At 49.7% G+C, this 19654-nt stretch overlaps 1 protein-coding gene across 5 annotated transcripts; it reads right to left on the bottom strand.

Moving 5' to 3' along the window:
* Positions 1 to 903: 903 nt before the first annotated feature.
* On the bottom strand, positions 904 to 17444 carry CILP (cartilage intermediate layer protein). Of its 5 annotated transcripts, XM_033189748.1 has the most exons (10): positions 16464 to 17444; positions 15878 to 16043; positions 14731 to 14898; positions 12713 to 12805; positions 11823 to 12092; positions 10367 to 10546; positions 9354 to 9668; positions 8452 to 8560; positions 7367 to 7524; positions 904 to 3998 (listed from the first exon to the last, which is right to left on the bottom strand). In XM_033189748.1, the coding sequence occupies exons 3-10, from the start codon at positions 14789 to 14791 to the stop codon at positions 1630 to 1632; spliced, it is 3555 nt and encodes a 1184-aa protein (XP_033045639.1). In that variant the 5' UTR covers positions 14792 to 14898; positions 15878 to 16043; positions 16464 to 17444; the 3' UTR covers positions 904 to 1629. The 5 variants fall into 5 exon arrangements, with proteins under 5 accessions (XP_033045639.1, XP_033045637.1, XP_033045638.1 ...); XM_033189746.1 differs by lacking the exon at positions 15878 to 16043; XM_033189747.1 differs by lacking the exon at positions 16464 to 17444 and having other exon boundaries at positions 15878 to 16430.
* Between the last annotated feature and the right edge of the window lie 2210 nt (positions 17445 to 19654).

Genomic DNA, 19654 nt, shown 5'->3' with positions numbered 1-19654 from the left:
CAGATGCTTGCTTTTTCTGTGGTTATTGGGATGTGCTCAGCTAGAGAAATTTCTAATTGATTACAAACTGAATTCCTAGGAGCTCGGTTTGATCCAAGAGTACAAATCCAGCCCAGGCCAGAGATAGGTAAAGGAGCTGCACTAGGCTGACTGGGGCATCAGGGAAAGCTTTTTGTCCTGATTGTAAACAGTGCCCTGTCTTCTCCCAAACCCTTTGGCCTCTAGCCTGACAGATTCTAGAGGGGTTGGGATAGGGGCAGTGAGTGCATCCTAGCCAACCCCACACCCCGCTACCCTGACTGTAATGCCACTGAGATTGCTGTGGCACCACGAGTGGGCCTCTGATTTGCTATTGTAAACCAAATACCTTTTCCAAAACCAAAACTCTGCCCATTTGGACCAGTTGTTTTGCTCCAGGGACAGGGTCTGTAACACACAACAGAGATCTGGTGTCTGGAAAAGCTGAACCTCTTTAGAAGAGCGTAAAGAAAAAAGAAAAAGCCCATCATTTCTGAGTGAGGCCGGCCAGCCCAGCTGGAGAAGGCAACAGGCTTTTGGGGGAGCCAAAGGACCACTTGGCCAGCTTGTCAGACCCTGGGCCAAGCCATTGTATAAGCTCCAAAGTATTGCAAAGAAGGAAAGAAAAAAAATCAGGACATATTTTTAGTTTTGCTCAGGAGCCCAGAACATGCTCACAACTCCAGGAATCTGCTCTTTTCTGCAAACGGAAAATGTGATCCATGAGAACAAACTTGACTGCTGGAGTGTGTGCCTATGTTGCCCTGCCTTGTAACTTAGGGGGCCAGGACCTACACCACCTGTGACTGCTTTCCAGCGTCCCCTGTACCCCTCTGAGCAGCTGGCTCACTTTAATAGTTAAAAGACAGGACAGTGGCCTCAGAATCAAAATACAGAATATGCATTTATTGACATCTGCTCTGGGCTACACTGGGTTTCTAGCAAGAACAAAAGCAAATGCAAAGGGAAATGTACAAATACAATTAGCAACCTGGTGTAATTGTGGATACCAGGAGATGTTCTTTCCAGACTTAGTAGAGGAACTATGATTACCCTATATTTAATAGCTTAACTTTGAATGTGCACTAGAATTCCAAATTTAGCAAAGAAATAAATAAGTTATTTACATTTCAAGTAAAAATATTGCATTTTATTTCTTTATTTCACCACCATTTATATGTATGAACTATGATGAAGGCTTGCTTGTGTCCTGTGGAGCAAGGCCAAGAAATATGCTTTTTATTGGTTATTTGATCTTCAGCATCAGATTATCACTATTGCAGAGGTGGGCAAAACCAGGCAAAAAGAAGAGGAAGTATATTTGCATTAATGGCATTAAATGAAGAACAGTTGAAGCTGCAGAGTTTTACCAGTGGCCAATTTCTTGTGTTTCTTTTAAAGAACAGTTTCACAAAGGGGCTTTATTGTGCCATTTTGGGGGCCACATGCCAATCAGTATCACGGGACAAAGTAAGTAAAGGCATGAAGAAACAAACAAGCAAATTGCACCAAAACAGATGTGCTTAAATTAACCAAGTGACAGTTTGTGCATCAGTCTCACAATGGCTGTCACATGAAATGAGGAGAGAAGAGGGTGAAGTACCACAAAACTTAGTTGATCAGGGGCTGTTGAGCAACTCTAGGAAATCTCAGAGAGGCCACCGCTCCACGCTGGCGCTGGCCACTCCTGCTCGCTCGCTGCTGCCTCCTTGAGGGCACTCTTCCTTGGACAGTGCCTGCAGCAGGGGACCGGGCTGGGGTGCTTTGGAGATATTGGAAGGCACTCTGGCGGCCTACCTGCCTCTCTACACAGTTGAAGGTGAGGGCTACTCCCACATTGCTCTTCATGATTCTGGAGGAGCCATCGGATGTGCCATCAAAGCACCGGCCAAGCGCAATCTCCTTGGCTGTTCGAGGGTCCTGGTCAGTGACAGTGTAGATGCCATAGTTGTGGCCTAGTGGGTCCAAGGGTGCCAGCATGGTGTACTCACTGGTGTCGTTGTTGACTGCTAGTGGTAAGTGGTTGACCAGGTACTCATGCAGCATGGGGTTCACACTGGCTCGACGGCAGCTGCCCTGGGGAATAACCTTCACCAGGGTGCGATCCACACGGTCCTGGTCATAGAGCATCCCACTGCACTTGAACTCCAGACAGGCAGCTGAGACATTGGGCTGGTCCCTGTCCCGAGTGCTCCTCACATCTCGGATTCCATACAGCTTCCCCACTGTCCGCCGATGAGTGCCCCCCATGTTGCGGGATCGCACATTCACTTCCAGTGGCCCCACAATCTTCACCTTGATATAGCAGGCCCTGAATTCCATTGGCTTTGGCCACCATGCCAGATAGTCTTCAGTCCAGCTCATAGGATCATCTTCATTGAAGGGGACTGTATTATAGTCATATCGATCCCCCTCAATCTGGTAGAACCGGAAGTGGGCTGCACTAGGCGGTGCCTCTTCACATGCCCGGAGGTTCTCAAAGGCATAGATAGGCCCGTTGCTCTCCTCAGCTGAGTTGGGCCTTGGTTTGGCCATGCTAATCTGGAAAGCTGTCTTTTTAACCCGTGGATCCTCATGGTCCGTCCGACGGTACTTGAGCTTGTTGAGATAGGGCTGAGGGACGCCAATTGCATTTGGATTGAATTTAGGAAAAGACTCCACTGCTTGAAGTTCCTCCCCAGCCAGGCTTGCCAAGACATAGGCAGAATAGGCATCAGGGGACTGGTCATCACAGAAGGCAGGCACACAGGCCCCATTGGGGCCTGTGATGACACTGTCAAAGCGGCCCCAGGCCCTAGGGTTGGATGAGAAGCCATTTCTAGGCTCCAGGTTAATCACGGAGATCACAACCCCCTGGATCTGCTCACTAGGCAAGAACCTCTCACTCCGGTAGGCCCTCACCTTAACAAAACACCGCCTGCTTTCAGGAACATCCAGGTTAAAGAGCCTTCTCTCACGGATCTCCATGTTGCCCACCAGGAAGGTTCTGTCTTCCCTTTTGTTCCTCCTTTGATTTTCAAATTTGAAATCACCTTCCTCCTCCCACAGCCCTGTGTCCGGATTGAGTGACCAGAGTTTCACTGTGGATATGTGCTCTGGCATCTTGACCTGGGTCGAGTCGAGGTGGACCTTCACTTTGCCAGCATTAAGTGGCTCTGAGGTGACCTCATCTCTGAAGTCCACAGAGAACATGCCATACGTCCGAAGGGGGAAAGTGTCTCCTTCGTCATTGATGAAGTTCAGGTCACTCTGGGCAGCTGTGGCTGTGGAAATATTCCGGGGATCCAGGAAGGTCACACTGGCCTTCACTTTTCCTGTGTAGGGCTCCCCATTCTGCCTGTAGAAACTCTTGGATGGAATCTCCAGTTCAGCCATGGGGTCTTCACCAACCATTTCCCCCAGAGGAATGATGTTGGTCTCCATGGCTTCCAAAGTGATGGGCTCTTTTTGACGAAGCATCTTGATTTCATGGAACACGGCACTCCCCTTCTTGTTGAAAGGTAGCACTTTGGTGGTGTTGACGAACTTCTGCAGCCTGTCCACAAATGTGAGCACCAGCCTCTCAGTGTCCTGGGGGACATGGAGGGTGAAAGTACCCTTGTAGCCAGTCATGCTTACACGGCTGTTCCCCATGTACACATGGCCAAAGCGCATGGGCTCCCCATTGTCAGCAGCACTGACACGGCCCCGCACGATGCTCCGAGTTTCTGTACACCGCTGGCAGCTGCACTCCTTGGCCACCTTGGTGGGTAGCGTGTAGCCACTGCACTGGATCTCCCTCTCCTCTGTTTTGGAGATGCCACAGCAGTTCTGCACAGCATCACGGCACCTGAACCCATTATCCTGCTGCCCTGCACAAGTCTTGACAGGGCAGTGTCCCACATCATAGTAGAAGGAGTTGGTGGCATTCTGAAAGCAATCATGGGGCAGCCGGATAAGATAGCTCTCAGGAACTGGGTTGCAAGGAGTCTCATCAGGTGCTGTGGAGGGAAATGGTATGGAAATTAAGATGTAAGTTTACATCCTACACAAAGAGTACCTCAACCTCACCTCTCTACAGTGTTCTGTGGTTTTCAAAGGACTTGTGTATCCATGACTCTCATTCTCACAGAACTCTCTGGAGGGAGATGGAACAGCTATTACTGATCCCATTTTATATGTGGGGAAACAGAGTTGGTTGATGAGACCACTATAGTGGCAGTTTGTCTCAATGGAGGGGTCTTGAAAATTTATGAAGGTGTTTTGGGTTATCACCAAAATTGAGGATGTTACTGGCATATTGTGGGTAGGGGCCATTGAGGTTCTATGTCCTGCAATGCATGGTACTATTCTGCATAAAGAATCTTTCTGTAGGCCGGGTGCGGTGGCTCAAGCCTGTAATCCCAGCACTTTGGGAGGCCAAGACAGGCGGATCACGAGGTCAGGAGATCGAGACCATCCTGGCTAACACGGTGAAATCCTGTCTCTACTAAAAAATACAAAAAACTAGCCGGGTGAGGTGGCGGGCGCCTGTAGTCCCAGCTACTCAGGAGGCTGAGGCAGGAGAATGGCGGGAACCCGGGAGGCGGAGCTTGCAGTGAGCTGAGACCCGGCCACTGCACTCCAGCCTGGGCGGCAGAGCGAGACTCCGCCTCAAAAAAAAAAAGAATCTTTCTGTGTTCTGAACGATTAACATATTCCACCAGACACTCATGTAGGTAGAAAACCTGTTTAAAGTGATGAAAGCTTTGAACTGATGCAGTGGTTCACAGCTGTTATCCCAACACTTTGGAAGGCCAAGGTGGGTGGATTGCTTGAGTCCAGGAGTTCGAGACCAGCCAGGGCAATGTGATGAAACCCTGTCTCCACAAAAAATACAAAAACCAGCTGGATGTGGTGGCACACGCCTGTAGTCCCAGCTACTCAGGAGGCTGAGGTGGGAGGATTGCTTGAGCCTGGGAGGTCAACGCTGCAGTTAGCTGTGAGAGTGCCACTACCCTCCAGCCTGGGTGACAGAATAAGACCCTGTCTAAAACAAAAGGTCAGAGCCTAAAATCTTTTACATGGCTTTAACCATATACTGAATTTTTCAAGAATGCAACTACCATATAAATTGAGCTAAGATTGTACTTTGTTTAGCTCAGAACAATACCAAGGATTGTTCCTCATCTCAGGAAAATTAAGTTTCTACAACACCATTACCTAAGGACTGATACCTCTGTACCCATCAGCATTTGTAGTGGTTGTATTTGTGGTGACCTTGGATTTAAGTGCAAGTGGCTAACTTCTTGATGTCTTCTCATGTCAATGTGCCAAAGCATTTAGATATGGGAATACACACTGTTTTGTATTAAAATTTTAAAAACTTATCCTTTGTTTTACAGTTAGGACCATGCACATATACATTTGGAAATTATATGTAGTTATCTATAAATTTAACTTCAGAATAATAAAGTAGTATTAAGAATTACTGTAGCAAACAAGGAGCCTTGGTGTGATGGGTTGGGACCACTGCTAAGGGCTCCACATCTCTGCCAACATCCAGAGTACCCTGTGTCTTGTCTGCCCTGAGGTCTGTTGCTCAACATTTTTTGTTGTTGTTGTTGTTGTTGTTTTGTTTTTCTGAGACAGAGTCTTGCTCTGTCGCCCAGGCTGGAGTGCAGTGGCACGATCTCGGCTCACTGCAAGCTCTGCCTCCCAGGTTCATGCCATTCTCCTGGCTCAGCCTCCCAAGTAGCTGGGACTACAGGCGCCCGCCACCTCGCCCAGCTAATTTTTTGTATATTTAGTAGAGACGGGGTTTCACCGTGTTAGCCAGGATGGTCTCGATCTCCTGACCTCGTGATCTACCCTCCTTGGTCTCCCAAAGTGCCAGGATTACAGGCATGAGCCACCGCACCCAGCCTGTTGCTCAACTTTTTGAGTCTGAAGTAGTCCAGGATCCTGCCAATACATTCTGTCCTTCTCTGCCTTTTGTTTTGTTTAGGCCAATTACTAAGCTATCTTCCTTCCTAGTCATTTTCCAAAGACAGGCCCCTTATTGGTCTTTGGCCTCTAACCTCTCCCCATCCAGTTCTCTTCTTGAAGCCAGCTCTAGATCACCCTTTCTTGTAAAGCCCCCTCAGTTCCCGCTTCTATATCTTTACCCATGTGGGCCCCTCAATCTGTAACATCCTCACCTCCACATACACAATCCCTGCCCATTCTTTAAGACCAGGGGTTCTAACCTTGGTTGAAAATTGGAGTCACATGGGGAGGTTTTAAACTATGCATGCCCAGGCCACATCTCAGACCAATTAAGTCAGACGCTCTGGAGGTAAGACTGAGGCATCAGTATTTTTAAAAACCCAATCAGGTCATACCAATGGGCAGCCAAAGCTGAGAACCATTATTTAAGCCCCAACTGGAAAGCTGCTCCCTCAAGTAGCCATCCATGGTCACTCCCACCTGGGAGGTATCTACCATCTATTAGAGTCCACAGCCCCTTATCTCCTATTTTAGCTGCATGTTTCTTTTCTTCTTCTTTTTTTGGAGACAGAGTCTTGCTCTGTTTCCCAGGCTGGAGTACAGTGGCATGAAGTTGGCTCACTGCAACTTCTCCCTCCTGGGTTCAAGCTATTCTACTACCTCAGCCTCCTGAGTAGCTGGGATTACAGGTGCACGCCACCACGCCTGGCTAATTTTTGTATTTTTAGTAGACACAGCGTTTCACCATGTTGTCCAGGCTGGTCTCGAACTCCTAACCTCAGGTGATCCATCCACTTTGGCCTCCCAAAGTGCTGGGATGACAGGTGTGAGCCACCGCACCCGGCCTTAGCTGCATTTTTCTATCTTGTTTGTCTCTTATTGACATGTCTTCACTCCTCCTGGAATGATGGCTCCATGGTGGTAGGATTCAGATCTGTACCATCGTTGTGTCCTAGCGGTCCTGGCACTGTGCACAGCACAGAAAAGCCTGAGCTTGGCCAGGCATGGTGGTTCACACATGTCATCCCAGCACTTCGGGAGGCCGAAACAGGTGGATCACTGGAGGTCAGGAGTTTGAGACCAGCCTGGCCAACATGGCGAAACACCATCTCTACTAAAAATACAAAAATGAGCCAGGCGTGGTGGTGCACGCCTGTAATTCTAGCTATTCAGGAGGCTGAGGCAGGAGAATCACTTGAACCCAGGAGGTGGAGGTTGCAGTGAGCTGAGATGGTGCCACTGCACTCCAGCCTGGGTGACAGAGCAAGACTCCATCTCAAAAAAAAAAAAAAAGAAAAGAAAAAAGAAAAAGCCTTAGCTTTTACTGCATAGTTATGTGCACCGGGGTGCTCAGCCAGCCCTGTTGCAGACCCAGGGTCCCCAGGGACCCAGACAGGCTTACCTATGACAATCAGCTGGGCAACCTTGGACTTCACAGCCCCAGCATCACTCTGGGCCTTGCAAAAGTACTCCCCCGCCTGGTCCTGCTGCAGGTTCCTCAGCACCAGCTTGCTCTCATGCTTGTAGTGGGAAGGATCCAGCAATGTGTCATTATGATACCTGCAAGAGATGGAGAGGTGGAACCTGAATGGGCAGTGGGAGGGCAGGTATTCCTGGAAAAGTGCCAGGAGCAGGCAGCCAAGGAGACAGATGGTGAATGGGTTCCCACTAATGTCAATATCACCTTTGACTTGGCTCATCCAAGAGCACTAATTGGCCTGGGAAACAAGGAGCTTGGTTCTAAGCCCCAGCCCTACCACGCACCTGGCTGGGGATGCTTGGACAACCTCCCCCGCCCCATCTCACCAATCTGTGCTTCAGCTTTCTGGTCTATAAAATGTCAGCAATGACTTCCAGCTGACTTCACAGGATTGTTGGTTGGGTCAAATAAGAGAGTGACTATAAAATGTTTGTGAAGGATAAAGGACTCACAGCCATAAGGGATTCTGCCCTTGTTTGCTTTTTTTTTTTTTTAACATGGAGTCTTGCCCTGTCTCCAGGCTGGAGAGCAGTGACATGATCACAGCTCACTGAAACCTCTGTCTCCTGGACTCAAGTGATCCTCCTACCTCATCCTCCTGAGTAGCTGGTGCTAGAAACACAAGCCTGCACACCTGGCTAATTTTTAAAATTTTTTATAGAGACAGGGCTTTACTATGTTGTCCAGGCAGTCTCGAGCTCCTGGGCTCAAGCAATCCACCTGCCACAGCCTCCCAAAGTGCTGGGATTACAGGCATGAGCCTCTATGCCCAGCCAAAGGGTTCTCCTAGCTTTGAGGGTACAATGAGAGAGCTTGCTGGTTGTCTGGCTCCCAACCCCATGGCTCCCATTTGTAAGTCCCAACTCTGTACATCCGGGCTCTGTACCACTGCCTTACTTGTAACTTTATTCTGTTGGTTATTGTTCTTATTAATAAGTCCAGACCCAATGCAAGAAGCTCTGGTTTCCAAGAGGAGAACTGGGCAGGGTAGCTAGCAGAATACGCACCAAAAATACTTGTCCGGACTGGGCTTCCCTGTGGCCTTACAGCACAGGGACACGCTCTGCCCAGCTCTCCGTGCTTTTGTCTCAGGGTTCATCACCATGTATGGAATCTCTGGGATAGAAGATGAGAAATAGCATTTTGGGTTTGTGTGTGTGTGACAGGTTCTACTGAGCCTTGCTCCCTCAGGGTCTTTGGTGGTGTGAAAATTGTATGGCTTCACCCCTACCCACAGCCCATCTCCATTGGTCCTAAGGGAATTGGTTCACAGTGGAGTCTCCTTCCACACACCCCATCCTGTAACCTCTCCCATGGCCTGTCAAGTAGCATCTGGGTGGGTCAGTGGAGAAACAAGGGGACCTTGTGTCAGCCAAGATTCCTAAGCACTACCGTTGGGACAGAACTGACCATTTTGAATAGTGCAATATTCATGTTCTGCTGCCCCTGGCAGAATTTTCTGGCCATCCTGCACCATTTCTGAACTTCTCAAGCCTTTCTCTCTGTGACCTTCAAACCTCACACTATATTGTATTGACTGTTAGATAAGGTGACCAGGGAAGACTTCATACATTTGAGGGAGTGAGCCATGCCAATATCTACAGGAAGAACATTCTAAATAGAATACATGCAGCAAGCATAAAGGCCCTGAGGCAGGAGTGTGCCTGTGTGTTTCAGGATCAGATAGGAGCCCATTGCAGTTGGAGTAGAGGGATTTGGTGTGGAGAAACTAACAGGAGAGGACAGCAGAGAAGAAATGGAGGGCCAGATAATATAGGGCCATGCGGGTCATAGTAAGGATTCAGGGTTTTACTCTGAGTTAGCTGGGAAGCCAGCTTTTAGCACTATAATCCCTTTATTTAAAAATCTGGACCTTCTCACCAGCCCTACCCCCAGAGAATTTAGTTACCTGCCCTCACAAACTCTGCATTGATGGTGGCTGCCTTTAGGCTTGTCTTGGGCATTGTGAGTACAATGGGGGCAAACTTGACCTTTGTGATCTTCAGGATGCTTTTGCCATCAGGGCACAAGCCAGGGATTCGGAATCTCCCATCACTGTCTGTCTGGGTCAGCAGCTTAGGTGTCTTGGTCAGCAGGTAGACAGTGGCCCCTGAGGCTGGGGCACCTCCAGGGAGGGAGACAGCCCCATGAAGCATGAAGTCCTGGCACATGCAGGCATCACAGTCAGCATTCACCTGGCCCATTGGGCAGGTCAGGTCACAGGCTGTGGGACAAGGGGCCACATCAGTAGGGATTCTATGGATTCTGGCATTCCTTCAGCCACATCACAGATCACTTCCTCTCCTCCTTGGCCTTTGCTACCCTCCCTTATCAGCCTGCATGACTAACTCCTACTCATCTTTTAAAACTTATCCTAAGGCTGGGCATGGTGGCTCACACCTGTAATCCCAGGACTTTGGGAGGTCAAGGTGGGTGGATCACCTGAGGTCAGGAGTTTAAGACCAGCTTGGCCAACATGGTGAAATCCCATCTCTACAAAAAATACAAAAATTAGGTGGGCATGGTGACACGCACCTGTAATCCCAGCTACTAGGGAGGCTGAGATAGGAGAATCGCTTAAACCCAGGAGGTGGAGGCTGGAGTAAGCCAAGATTGTGCCATTGCACTCCAGCCTGGGCAATGGAGCAAGACTCTGTCTCAAAACAACAACAACAACAAAAACTTAGCCCAAAACACCTCCTCTAGGAAGCTCTCCTGGATTCCTCCAGGCTATGATAATTGACCCTGCCCTGTGTTCCTATATTATCTTGTATATCTCTCATTAGGGCACATAATAGATGCTCAATTAATATGCGGTAAGTAAATGAAAAATCCATCAGTCTCAGACTGACCCTCTAACTCCTTCCTCATTCTTCAGCCTCACCCACCACACCCTGCCTAGTGCCAGGAGGGAGGTGGTACCTGTACAGTCCTGGCCCATGCAGTGCTGACCCTCTTCAGTGGCCTCACTGCACAGCGACACCATCTCTGCCAAGCAGGTGCGTGTGCGAGTCTGGACCCCAGTCTGACCACAGGCAGCTGAGCACTTGCTCCAGGGAGACCATGGGCTCCAGATGCGCTCTGTGTCTTGGCGCAGGGACCCTGCAAAGTGAGATCAGCAGACGGTCTGACTTCCCTCTTGAGGGGACTCTGTCAGGAAATCTGACCCTGAGGCTGTTTCTTCTCTGGTAAAAACAAGGTTTCCATTTATGTCGTAGATGTCACTGATATTTATATTTACTGCAATGATTTTTCCAACAGATGGAAGTCAAAAGTCTTGAGGAAGTGAGGTCTCTCATTCTCACAGAGGCACCATATGGGCTAGGGGTCACCCTGAGAGGTGCTTGTTGGCCAAGCACTGGGACTTTGATATGCTCTCCTGGGATGTGCAGGGATAGCACGATCTTTCTTCTTCACCAGTGTGGAAACAGTCACATGCTCCTATGGAAGGACTCCCTGGGAAGTCAGGGACCCCTGGGAAGTCGGGGCCTGGAACATGCAATGACTTGGACAAGAAGCCCCTTTCTGCCCACCTTCCTCATCTCTGGCCTGAGGCCTGTGTACAAGAATGGGGTCTTCACACCTTGCTCAGATCAGCCTGATTTCCCACCCCAGATGACCACCACTGACTCCTGGGCCTGGGGGATCTTGTGGAACCCTAAGGGGGAGGATCCCCATCCAAGAAAGGAGTAGACCTGCTCCCCCTAACATCTGTATTATCCATGGTGGGAGGGGATATAAATGCATAGGCTCTGCAAACACAGACATGGTTCAAACTCCAGCTCTGCCTTATCAGCTATGGAATCGTGAGAAGTTACCTAGCTTCTCTGAACCTCGTGTAACTTGTCAAGATGGAGATCCCTCAAAGGTCAGTTGTAAAGGTTGAATAATGTGGATAACTAGCAAAGTATCTGGCACATAGGAACAAGAATAGAAACTAACACTCAGTAAGCATTTACCTGGGTTAAGCCTCGCGTTCATATCATTTAATCCTCCTTAAAAACCCCTATGAAGACTTAATATTACCCAGGTGTCACATATGAGAAACCTGAGGCTAAGAGAATTTCAGAAAATTTGTCTAGGGGACACATCATATGGCAGGCTCAGAATTCAAACCCAAGCAGCCCCACTTCAGAGCCTGTGGTCTTCACCATGGTGCCACTCAAACACAATAATATAGGTTGAGTAGAGAGTACCCATAAACACAAAACACTATTGGGAAGGTTCTGGCACTAATGACAATACTTGTTTATTATTAGAGACTCCAAGCATATGCATGTGTGTGATGCTGAGAGTTCTGGTGGCCAGAGGCAAGTTCTCCCTCTCCCTGAGTAGAGGCCAGTGGGAAGTAGGGTGGGGGTGGGGCGTTCTGGCTTACCTGGTGGGCAGAGGAAGCGTACGGTGTAATTAGAGCAGTTCTGACCAGGCCGCTGTTCCCTGTTGAGGCACCAGAAACCCTCACGGGGACTACCATGGACCACTTGGCCAGTGTTGCCCGCAGGTGTCCAATCAGTGGTCCGAGCCTCTAGCCACAGAGGACGGGCACATACACGGTCCCCATAGTAGAAGCGAATGGCGTCCAGCCGCTCATAGTCGCCCTGCCCACCTGGGTAGTCGATGTTGAACCATGTTGTCCACTCACCAGGGCCTGAGAGACATAGCCAAATTGAGGAGGAGCCATGATCCTGGTGCGCTCCAGTTCTCCTTTCCCTCTCACCCACCCCCAGCTGGCCTCAGGCCCTATCACATTTGTCTCTCCAGTATCTCTCCAATCCCCTCTACACCTGCCACTGCTGAGGCCCCCATTCACGCTCTCATCAGCCTGGCCAAACCATGTCAGTCACTTTCTGTATCAAGGCTCCTCCTCAATGCCATTCACACCCATCCCTGATCCTGCAGTCAGGGTGAGCTTTCTCCATGTGGCTCGGGCCACATCACCTCCAGCTTTAAGATCCTCTAGCTTTAAGATTCAGGGTGCTAGTGAGCTGTCCCCAGCCATCTCTCCATACTCATCTCCCCATTCCCTTCCCACCAGCCTGTGCTCTGGCCCCAGCAAGCTCCACAGCATTCCTGAAATGTATCAGGCAGATTCCCGATTCTGAACTGTCTTATATACTAAGTTCCTCTGCTGGACAGAGATGGAGGCCAAATACTTGTAAAAGTAGGTTTCCATGGAACCCTGACATCATGCCCTGGCTTCAGAGATCCACTTAGGAAGCTCGGTAAAGACTGCCCCTCCAGCCCCTTCCTGCTTCAGCCACAACTCACTCTCCAGGGTGTCGGCAGGCTTGGCAAAGATGCTGGGGTTCCTCTTCCCAGGCTGGACTCTTCTTACTGACTGGGTAAGCATCGTCTGTCTCCCTGGGGGCCAGGAGGAGAAGCTAAGTGAGAGGCCAGGACTGGAAGTTACAGCATTCCTCAAGATGCAGAGAAACAGTGTGAGGTGGCGGATGGAACACGAGCATCAGGCATGGGTTCAAACCCCACTCTGCCACTTACTGCTATGCAATCTCAGAAAAGCTTTCCTCCTCTGAGCCTGTTTCCCCATAAAATAGGAATGCACTAATAACTCTGTATCCTAGGGTCCTGGTGCATTATTCAGGTGATAATGAATGTAAAGAGACCTGGCATGTAGTGCACACTCAATGAATAGTAGCTCCCTTTTCACTCTTGTTCTAGAAATGGATTATCAGATGCTCCTGAGCAGCCAGTGGCCTGGGACTCCTGCTTTGGTGTCTGCACCTAACCTTCTTGGCAAAATGGAGCTTTGTTTTCCTCATCTGTAAGATGGAGATATTAATTCCCACCTTGCAGGGTGATTCAGTTGGCATGAGGATTCCATGAGATAGAACGTAAAAGCCTCTGAAGTATATACAGATTGACAGCGTGGGCTTCTGAGGCTCTGCCACTTTCTAACTGTGTGACCTTGGGCAAGTTACTTAACCCACCTGACCCCATGCTCTCTCATCATAAAATAAGGATAATAATAGTTCCTGCCTTAGAGGATTGTGGGGATTAAATAAGCTCATTCATAAAATCCACCTAGAACACCTAGCACATAATGCATGCTGAATAAGCATTAGGAACTCCTTTTAGCTCAACGCCTGGCACAATAGATGGCCATTTACTTTCGCTTAGGAGTCTAAAAGACTCCTAAGGCCTAATTGGGGCAGTGGTCTTCAGTTTTCCACACGAGGCTGGCAGGGACTGCCTGAGGATGGGTACAGGGTCCTCGGGCCACAAGCGGTTCCAGCTGTACCCTACCTGAGGCTGGGTTGGAGTCTCCAGAATGGGAAGGAGAATGCAGAGCAGAGGACTGCAGAAGCTTTGACAGGCAATTAACGCTTACTCCAGGAGCCAAATCAGAATTCTCTATGCTGCTTAATTGGGGTGACAGGAGCTCTTTTAATCAACCTAATCTGATTTCCCCTCAGATGGTTGAATGTTAATCATCTTTACAAGCAGCAGCTGTTAGGGTGGAACGAGCAAGGTAGGAGTCAGGCACACACAGGGGTTGGTTCCAGGCTGGGACAGCCTTTGTTCCTACATTTGTGGCCACAAATCCTGCAAGGCACACAGCTTTAAAACAGGGTTTTGAGCAATTTTCTTTTCTTTTTTTTTTTTTTTGCTTTACCTGAGTATGTGCTTAGAAATCAGGAGAGGAAGGGGAGGAGGTGGAATAGAGTGTGCAGGGGAGGGCTAGTAGCTCTGATGCTTAGACGCCTTGGGAAGTCTTCCATTCCACCAGACAAATTCTTTCTACCGGTTCCTTCCAGAGCTCAGTATCACCAGAGGATGCAGTTAGAGGGTAAAGAGACCGGAAGGGGTTCTGGTGTGTCTGTGAAATTTGGCTGCAGGGTCTAAATGAAATTGAGCTTTGGGCCAAAAGAATTTTCATAAAACTAAAAACAGACCAAACCCCAAACCTACTTCTGAGAACTCGCTGATCCCCTGTGATTCCCTGTTACTTTGGCTGCCAGGAAGCTTGGAGCTCAATTTAGTACTCTGGGGCTAAAAATAACCCTCTTATCTTTTTTTCCTCCCTCTGAATGACTGCTCATCCCTCTCCTCATATAAAAGTTCTGTTTGGTGAGTTTTAACAATGGGAACAATCTCAAGTTTTGGAGAAAAACAAACGGTATAAATTATGAATAAATCCATAAAGTGGCCTCAGGTCTTAAGGCCTTGCTGTGTCTTAAGGCAGATGCATAGTTCAGTTCCAGACCAGACACGACTTCACTGTGGCAAGTGGAAGATTTGGGAGCCAGCAGATACTTAGCCTATACCCAACACAGATGTGACTTCCAGGACCAGGAAGGAGAACACCCAGGCCTTGGTCTCCACCATCTTTCCCCCAAGCCCCGTGGGAACGTGGCAAGAGGTAGGCGAGGGTGCTTCACAGAGTCGCTGACTCTGGAATGCGGTCCCCTGGGAAGTTTCTCAGATCCAGTGACCTGTAAAGAAACAAAGCTTGTCAGGTTCCATATTTCTGAATCACCGCTTATGGGTCAAGCAGAAATACTTCTTGACCTGTCAAGGAGGGAAAGGTGGACAGAATGATATGAGAGTGACATTTGCCTGAGTCGTGAAACCAGGTAGCTTGCGAGGTACAGAGGCTCAGAATCTGAGTTCAAATGAGGCAGACTAGGTTCCATCCCTGGGGGTAGGCTCCAGGGCCCCACATGGAGATGGGGCACAAGGATGTGCAGGGGCCAGGGGGTTCCTTGCCAATGAGTAGAGTCCAGGGCTCACCCCCAGGGGCCTCTTGGTGACTTGTCAGTCACTTCTAAGACCCAGGCTTGAGGGGCATTTGTTTTGCCATCCTTTGATGGAGTTCACACTCTCACACAGACAGGTACACATTAAGGCCATGAAGGCTTGGCTCCGACTACAGTGGCCTCTCATAAGGCAGGCTGGCTGGAGGGTGCAGATGCCTCGGACATACCACCTCCATGAACACATTCCCAGATGTGCACGGGCTGCAGCTGGAACACATTTCTGGCTTTTTTGTTTGGGGCCTGGCTGGGAGTTACACAGCCAGGAGCCAGCTGAGGGAAAGCAGAGGGGATGCATTGTGAGAGGCCAGGGCTCCCCAGTAACTGCTGAGCGTGGGTGAGGAACTGCAAGGGTCAGAAGAGGAAAGCAGGCCTGGGACTAGGGCAAGGAATCATGGGGCGTGCGTGGCCCAGGCCGCAGCTGAGCAGAACATTTTTATGTCTCCCTAGAGCTCCGGCCAACCCAGAATCTGACTCGTTTCTGGGGATTCAAAAGTGGTTCCCTTCAACCTCCTAAGTCCAGGGTGTGGTAGGAAAGGGAAGAGACCTCCTCTCTAAAAAAATATATATCTGAAAACACTTGGATATTCCAGGGGAAGAACAAACCAGTCCCATGCTGCAGACCTTCTAGCTCTAAAACCACTAGCCCCACCACTACCTGTTTCTCGGATGAGGGAGCAGAGTCACCAGGACGTCCCAAAGGCCTCCACATTGCGTGTCTCACTCTGGGCTCCAAGCAGGGAGTTGAGCAGTCTGCTGACCTGCACTGCATTCAGCCTGAGCCTGCTCCAAGGATGTCTGGAGGCTGAGGTGGCCTGAGACACCTTGTGGAAAAACCATTTCCCATCTGGCAGCCCACGGAAGTTTCTCAGTATCCCCGCCGTTTCCTCAGCATATGCCCTGTTGGTTAGGCTCGCCATCCCACGCTCCTCAGAACACTTGGACAAAGCAGACTGACTGACCGCAGGGAATAAAGCAGGCCACCCAGAGGTAAAGAAACCCTAAGTGGGACCATTTGGGGGTTCCTGTCCTCAGGTTGGGGAGGGAGAGGACTTTGGGCCAATGGGGGAAAGCAGATTCCCAAAGCAGAAAGGGAGTCTTCTCTGTGGGAGATGAAGGATTAGACAGCAAAAAGTGGGGAGAGGTGGGGGAGAAGGGAATGGGGTAGTCAGGGGAGGGCAGGAGCAGTTGAGTCCAGCAGTGGGGTGCAGGGATGGGGTGAGGGGAATAGGAGTGGAGCTCACCGTGTCTTCAGCAGGACTCCTCAGCTGGGGGTCCAAGCCTTCGCCTCTCCAGCAGTCCAGCGCCGGCCTTATATAGCACAGCTGGTGGCTCAGCCTGTGGCAGCCAGCCAGGGGAAGCAGCAGCGAAACCAGATCTGAGCATGAGCCTCCCTCTCCCCTCCCCATGTCCCCTTGCAGCTCACAGAGGCCAGGATTTTATGTCCAGATCCTAAGGAGGAGATGCCGCAGGACCTGGTGATGGGCCAGGTGGGCAGCGGCCTGAGGCTTCACAGTCCAGAGCAGAGAGAGAGGGGTCAGGAGGTGGGCTGGGCACTAGAAACAGCCCTGGGAAGGGGCCACGGGGAATTCTACATCTGGGCGGCATTTCATGGCCCAGGAGATGGTGTGCTCTTGCCTAACTAAGCCTTGCTTGCTGATGCCCCACATTCCCCTGGCCCTGGCCCGCCCACACAGAGAAAAGACTTTGCTGGTCTTAGCACATACTCCAGACACTCTTAGGCACACAGACCACCTTGGCCACTCAGCTGGGTGTGTCTGGTCTGAGTTGGGCAACTACTCAGCTTCTCTGGCTTCTGAGGGAACCTCAGAAGGGATGAGGGACAAAAGAATTGTGGGGCATAGGTTGTCAGCTGGTAAGAACAGTTCTTCCTTTCTTCTTCCCACTTCCATCTGAGTGCCTGCTGGTACCCACTGAGACCCCAGGGCTCCAGCATGTGGACTCTTCTGAGACCCTGATGCTCATATATGTGCATGTGTGTGAGTATGTGTCTGACTTCAGGTATGGGCATCCACCAGCACGTGAACAGCTAGTCTTACCTGTAGGGGGCGTATGCAGGTGCATGTGCTTTGGGGTTTCACACCCCCACGCCCAGCCCCTGGCCCCAGCATGAGGTTATCTGTGTGCACAGACACTGGTTCTCTAATTTTAGCATGTGTTAGAACCTGGAGGGCGGTTAAAGCAGATTTCTGGACCCCACACCCAGAGTTTCTGATTCATTTTTGAGACTTTGCATTTTTAACAAGCTCCCGGATGATATTGATGCTGTCAGTTCATGGATCACATTTTGAGATTGACTGGTCACAGTGATAGAGCCCCAGGTGAAGGAAGAAGATGAAGAGTGAGTGTACTAAGGACCACAGTGCCAGGTCCTGCCCCATGTAACTGGCTCATCTAGTCTGTGCAGGGCTTCCTGCTTCATGCCGGCAACTGGAGATGGAGGGCTGGTCCTGTGGCTGTCCACGCCAGGGTCAGCTCACTCTCTCCACGTACCTTTACGGAGCTCTTACTCCCAGGCTCCAGACTGGGCACTAGGAAGTCACAAGAAAAGAGATGTATCCTTGCACTCGGAGGAAAGCGCCTCACATGGAAATGATCCCACAGTACAACAGTGCATACCCATATGCCAGAGAGCTCCATGTGTGTTTATGTCTTTTCCTGTGTGTATGTGTCTTTCCGTGTGTGTGTGTTTGTGTATGTGTGTGTATGTGTGCGTAAGAGCTGTTTTCTCTGAGCATTGCCCTTGACAAGATATGCTGGGAGGCTGGTTGCAGCGGCTCACGCCTATAATCCCAGCACTGTGGGAGACAAGGGCAGGTGGATCACTTGAGGTCAGGAGTTCAAGACTGGCCTGGCCAATATGGTGAAACCCATCTCAACTAAAAATAGAAAAACTAGCCGGGCATGGTGGAGTGTGCCTGTAACCCCAGCTACTCAGGAGATTGAGGCAGGAGAGTGGCTTGAACCCAGGAGGCAGAGGTTGCAGTGAGTCGAGATCACGCCAGTGCACTCCAGCCTGGATGACAGAGTGAGACTTGGTCTAAAAAAATAAAAGAAAGAAAAAAAAGATCTGCTGGGGAAGAGAGTGGGGGTAGAAAAAGGACGTTGAGCAGCAATGGTTCCCAAGTAGACCTGGGGCATAGATCTGATTTGCTTTATCTCCTGGAGCCCCGTCTCCCTCCCGGCCCCCAGCCCTTGGTTCATAAGCCCTGTAGTTGGCCCCGGTCTGGTGCAACTTATCAGAGCCAAGCCATGACGCAGTTTCAGCCATGGCTTTGACTGCAGACGTCTGAACTGAGTGAACCCCAAGTGAAATCTGATGGCCTAAGGAATAGACAGACAGACAGAGGCTGAGCCACAGTCCCCAGATCAAAGGACAGGAGAAAAATAGAAATTTGGAAGTCAGAAGCCTAGTCCTGGCTGTTTCTTTTTTTTTTTGAGACGGAGTCTTGCTCTGTCGCCCAGGCTGGAGTGCAGTGGCCGGATCTCAGCTCACTGAAAGCTCCGTCTCCCGGGTTTACGCCATTCTCCTGCCTCAGCCTCCTGACTGTTTCTGATTCTGATATGTGAACATGAATTAGCAAGAACCCAAGTAACCTTGGACCTCAGGTGTGCAACAGGAGTTGGACTGAGTGAGTTTGCAGGCCCCTGCCAGCTCTGAGATTGCAAAGTTTGAGACATACAGATGCTCTTTGACTTACAGTAATGTCCCAATAAACCCACTGTAAGTTGAAAATATCGTAAGTAAAAAAATGTGCTTAATATACCTAACCTACTGAACATCAGAACTTAGCCTAGCCTACCTTAAATATGTTCAGAACACTTCCATTAGCCTACATTAGCCTACAGTTGGACAAAATCATCTAACAGAAAGACTATTTTATAATAAAGTATTGAATATCTCGTGTGATATACTGAATACTGTACTGAAAGTGAAAAACACAATGGTTGTACAGGAAAGTACAGTTTCTACTGAATCTGTATCACTTTTGTACCATCATAAAGTCAGAAAATTGTAACTTGAATCATCCTAAGTTGGGGACCATCTGTACTGACAGCAAACATAGCTGGGAGGAGAGAGTGGAGGGAACGACTGCTCCTCTGGCAGAAGTCAGAGGAGCCAGTCTGGAGTCGAGGTCAGGAGGAAGGCCAGAGAAGCAGATATGACCACCAAGGCTGGATAAGGACAGCAAGAGAGATACACAGGAAAGGAAGGTAGTAGGAGGTAAACCGGAGGTCAAGGTCAGGGTAATCAGCTGCTCTCCAAGGCCTTTAGTCTGTGGAATTCCAGGGTGGGTGAGAAAGTCCTCCCCAGCCTCCCAGTCACCTCCATCTCTTTCTGTAGTGGGAGGCAGGGTACTCTATGGGTGAAGATTGGGTAAAGTGGAATATTTTAGGCCAGGATTCCTGCCTG

This window comes from Trachypithecus francoisi, unplaced genomic scaffold (assembly GCF_009764315.1).
Source record: "Trachypithecus francoisi isolate TF-2019V2 unplaced genomic scaffold, Tfra_2.0 Lachesis_group3, whole genome shotgun sequence".
Taxonomy (NCBI): Eukaryota; Metazoa; Chordata; class Mammalia; order Primates; family Cercopithecidae; genus Trachypithecus; species Trachypithecus francoisi.
This window is presented reverse-complemented; position numbering and strand designations above follow the sequence as displayed.

Bases quoted from the DNA above. Each gene is read 5' to 3' on its own strand.
- CILP (XM_033189748.1), bottom strand. From the start codon at position 14,791: ATGGTGGAGACCAAGGCCTGGGTGTTCTCCTTCCTGGTCCTGGAAGTC. The intron at 12,093-12,712 runs GTGAGTTGTGGC...TATGTCTCTCAG, and splicing joins GCCTGCCGACACCCTGGAGA to GCCCTGGTGAGTGGACAACA. The intron at 9,669-10,366 runs GTACCACCTCCC...CTTGTCCCACAG, and splicing joins CATGGGCCAGGACTGTACAG to CCTGTGACCTGACCTGCCCA.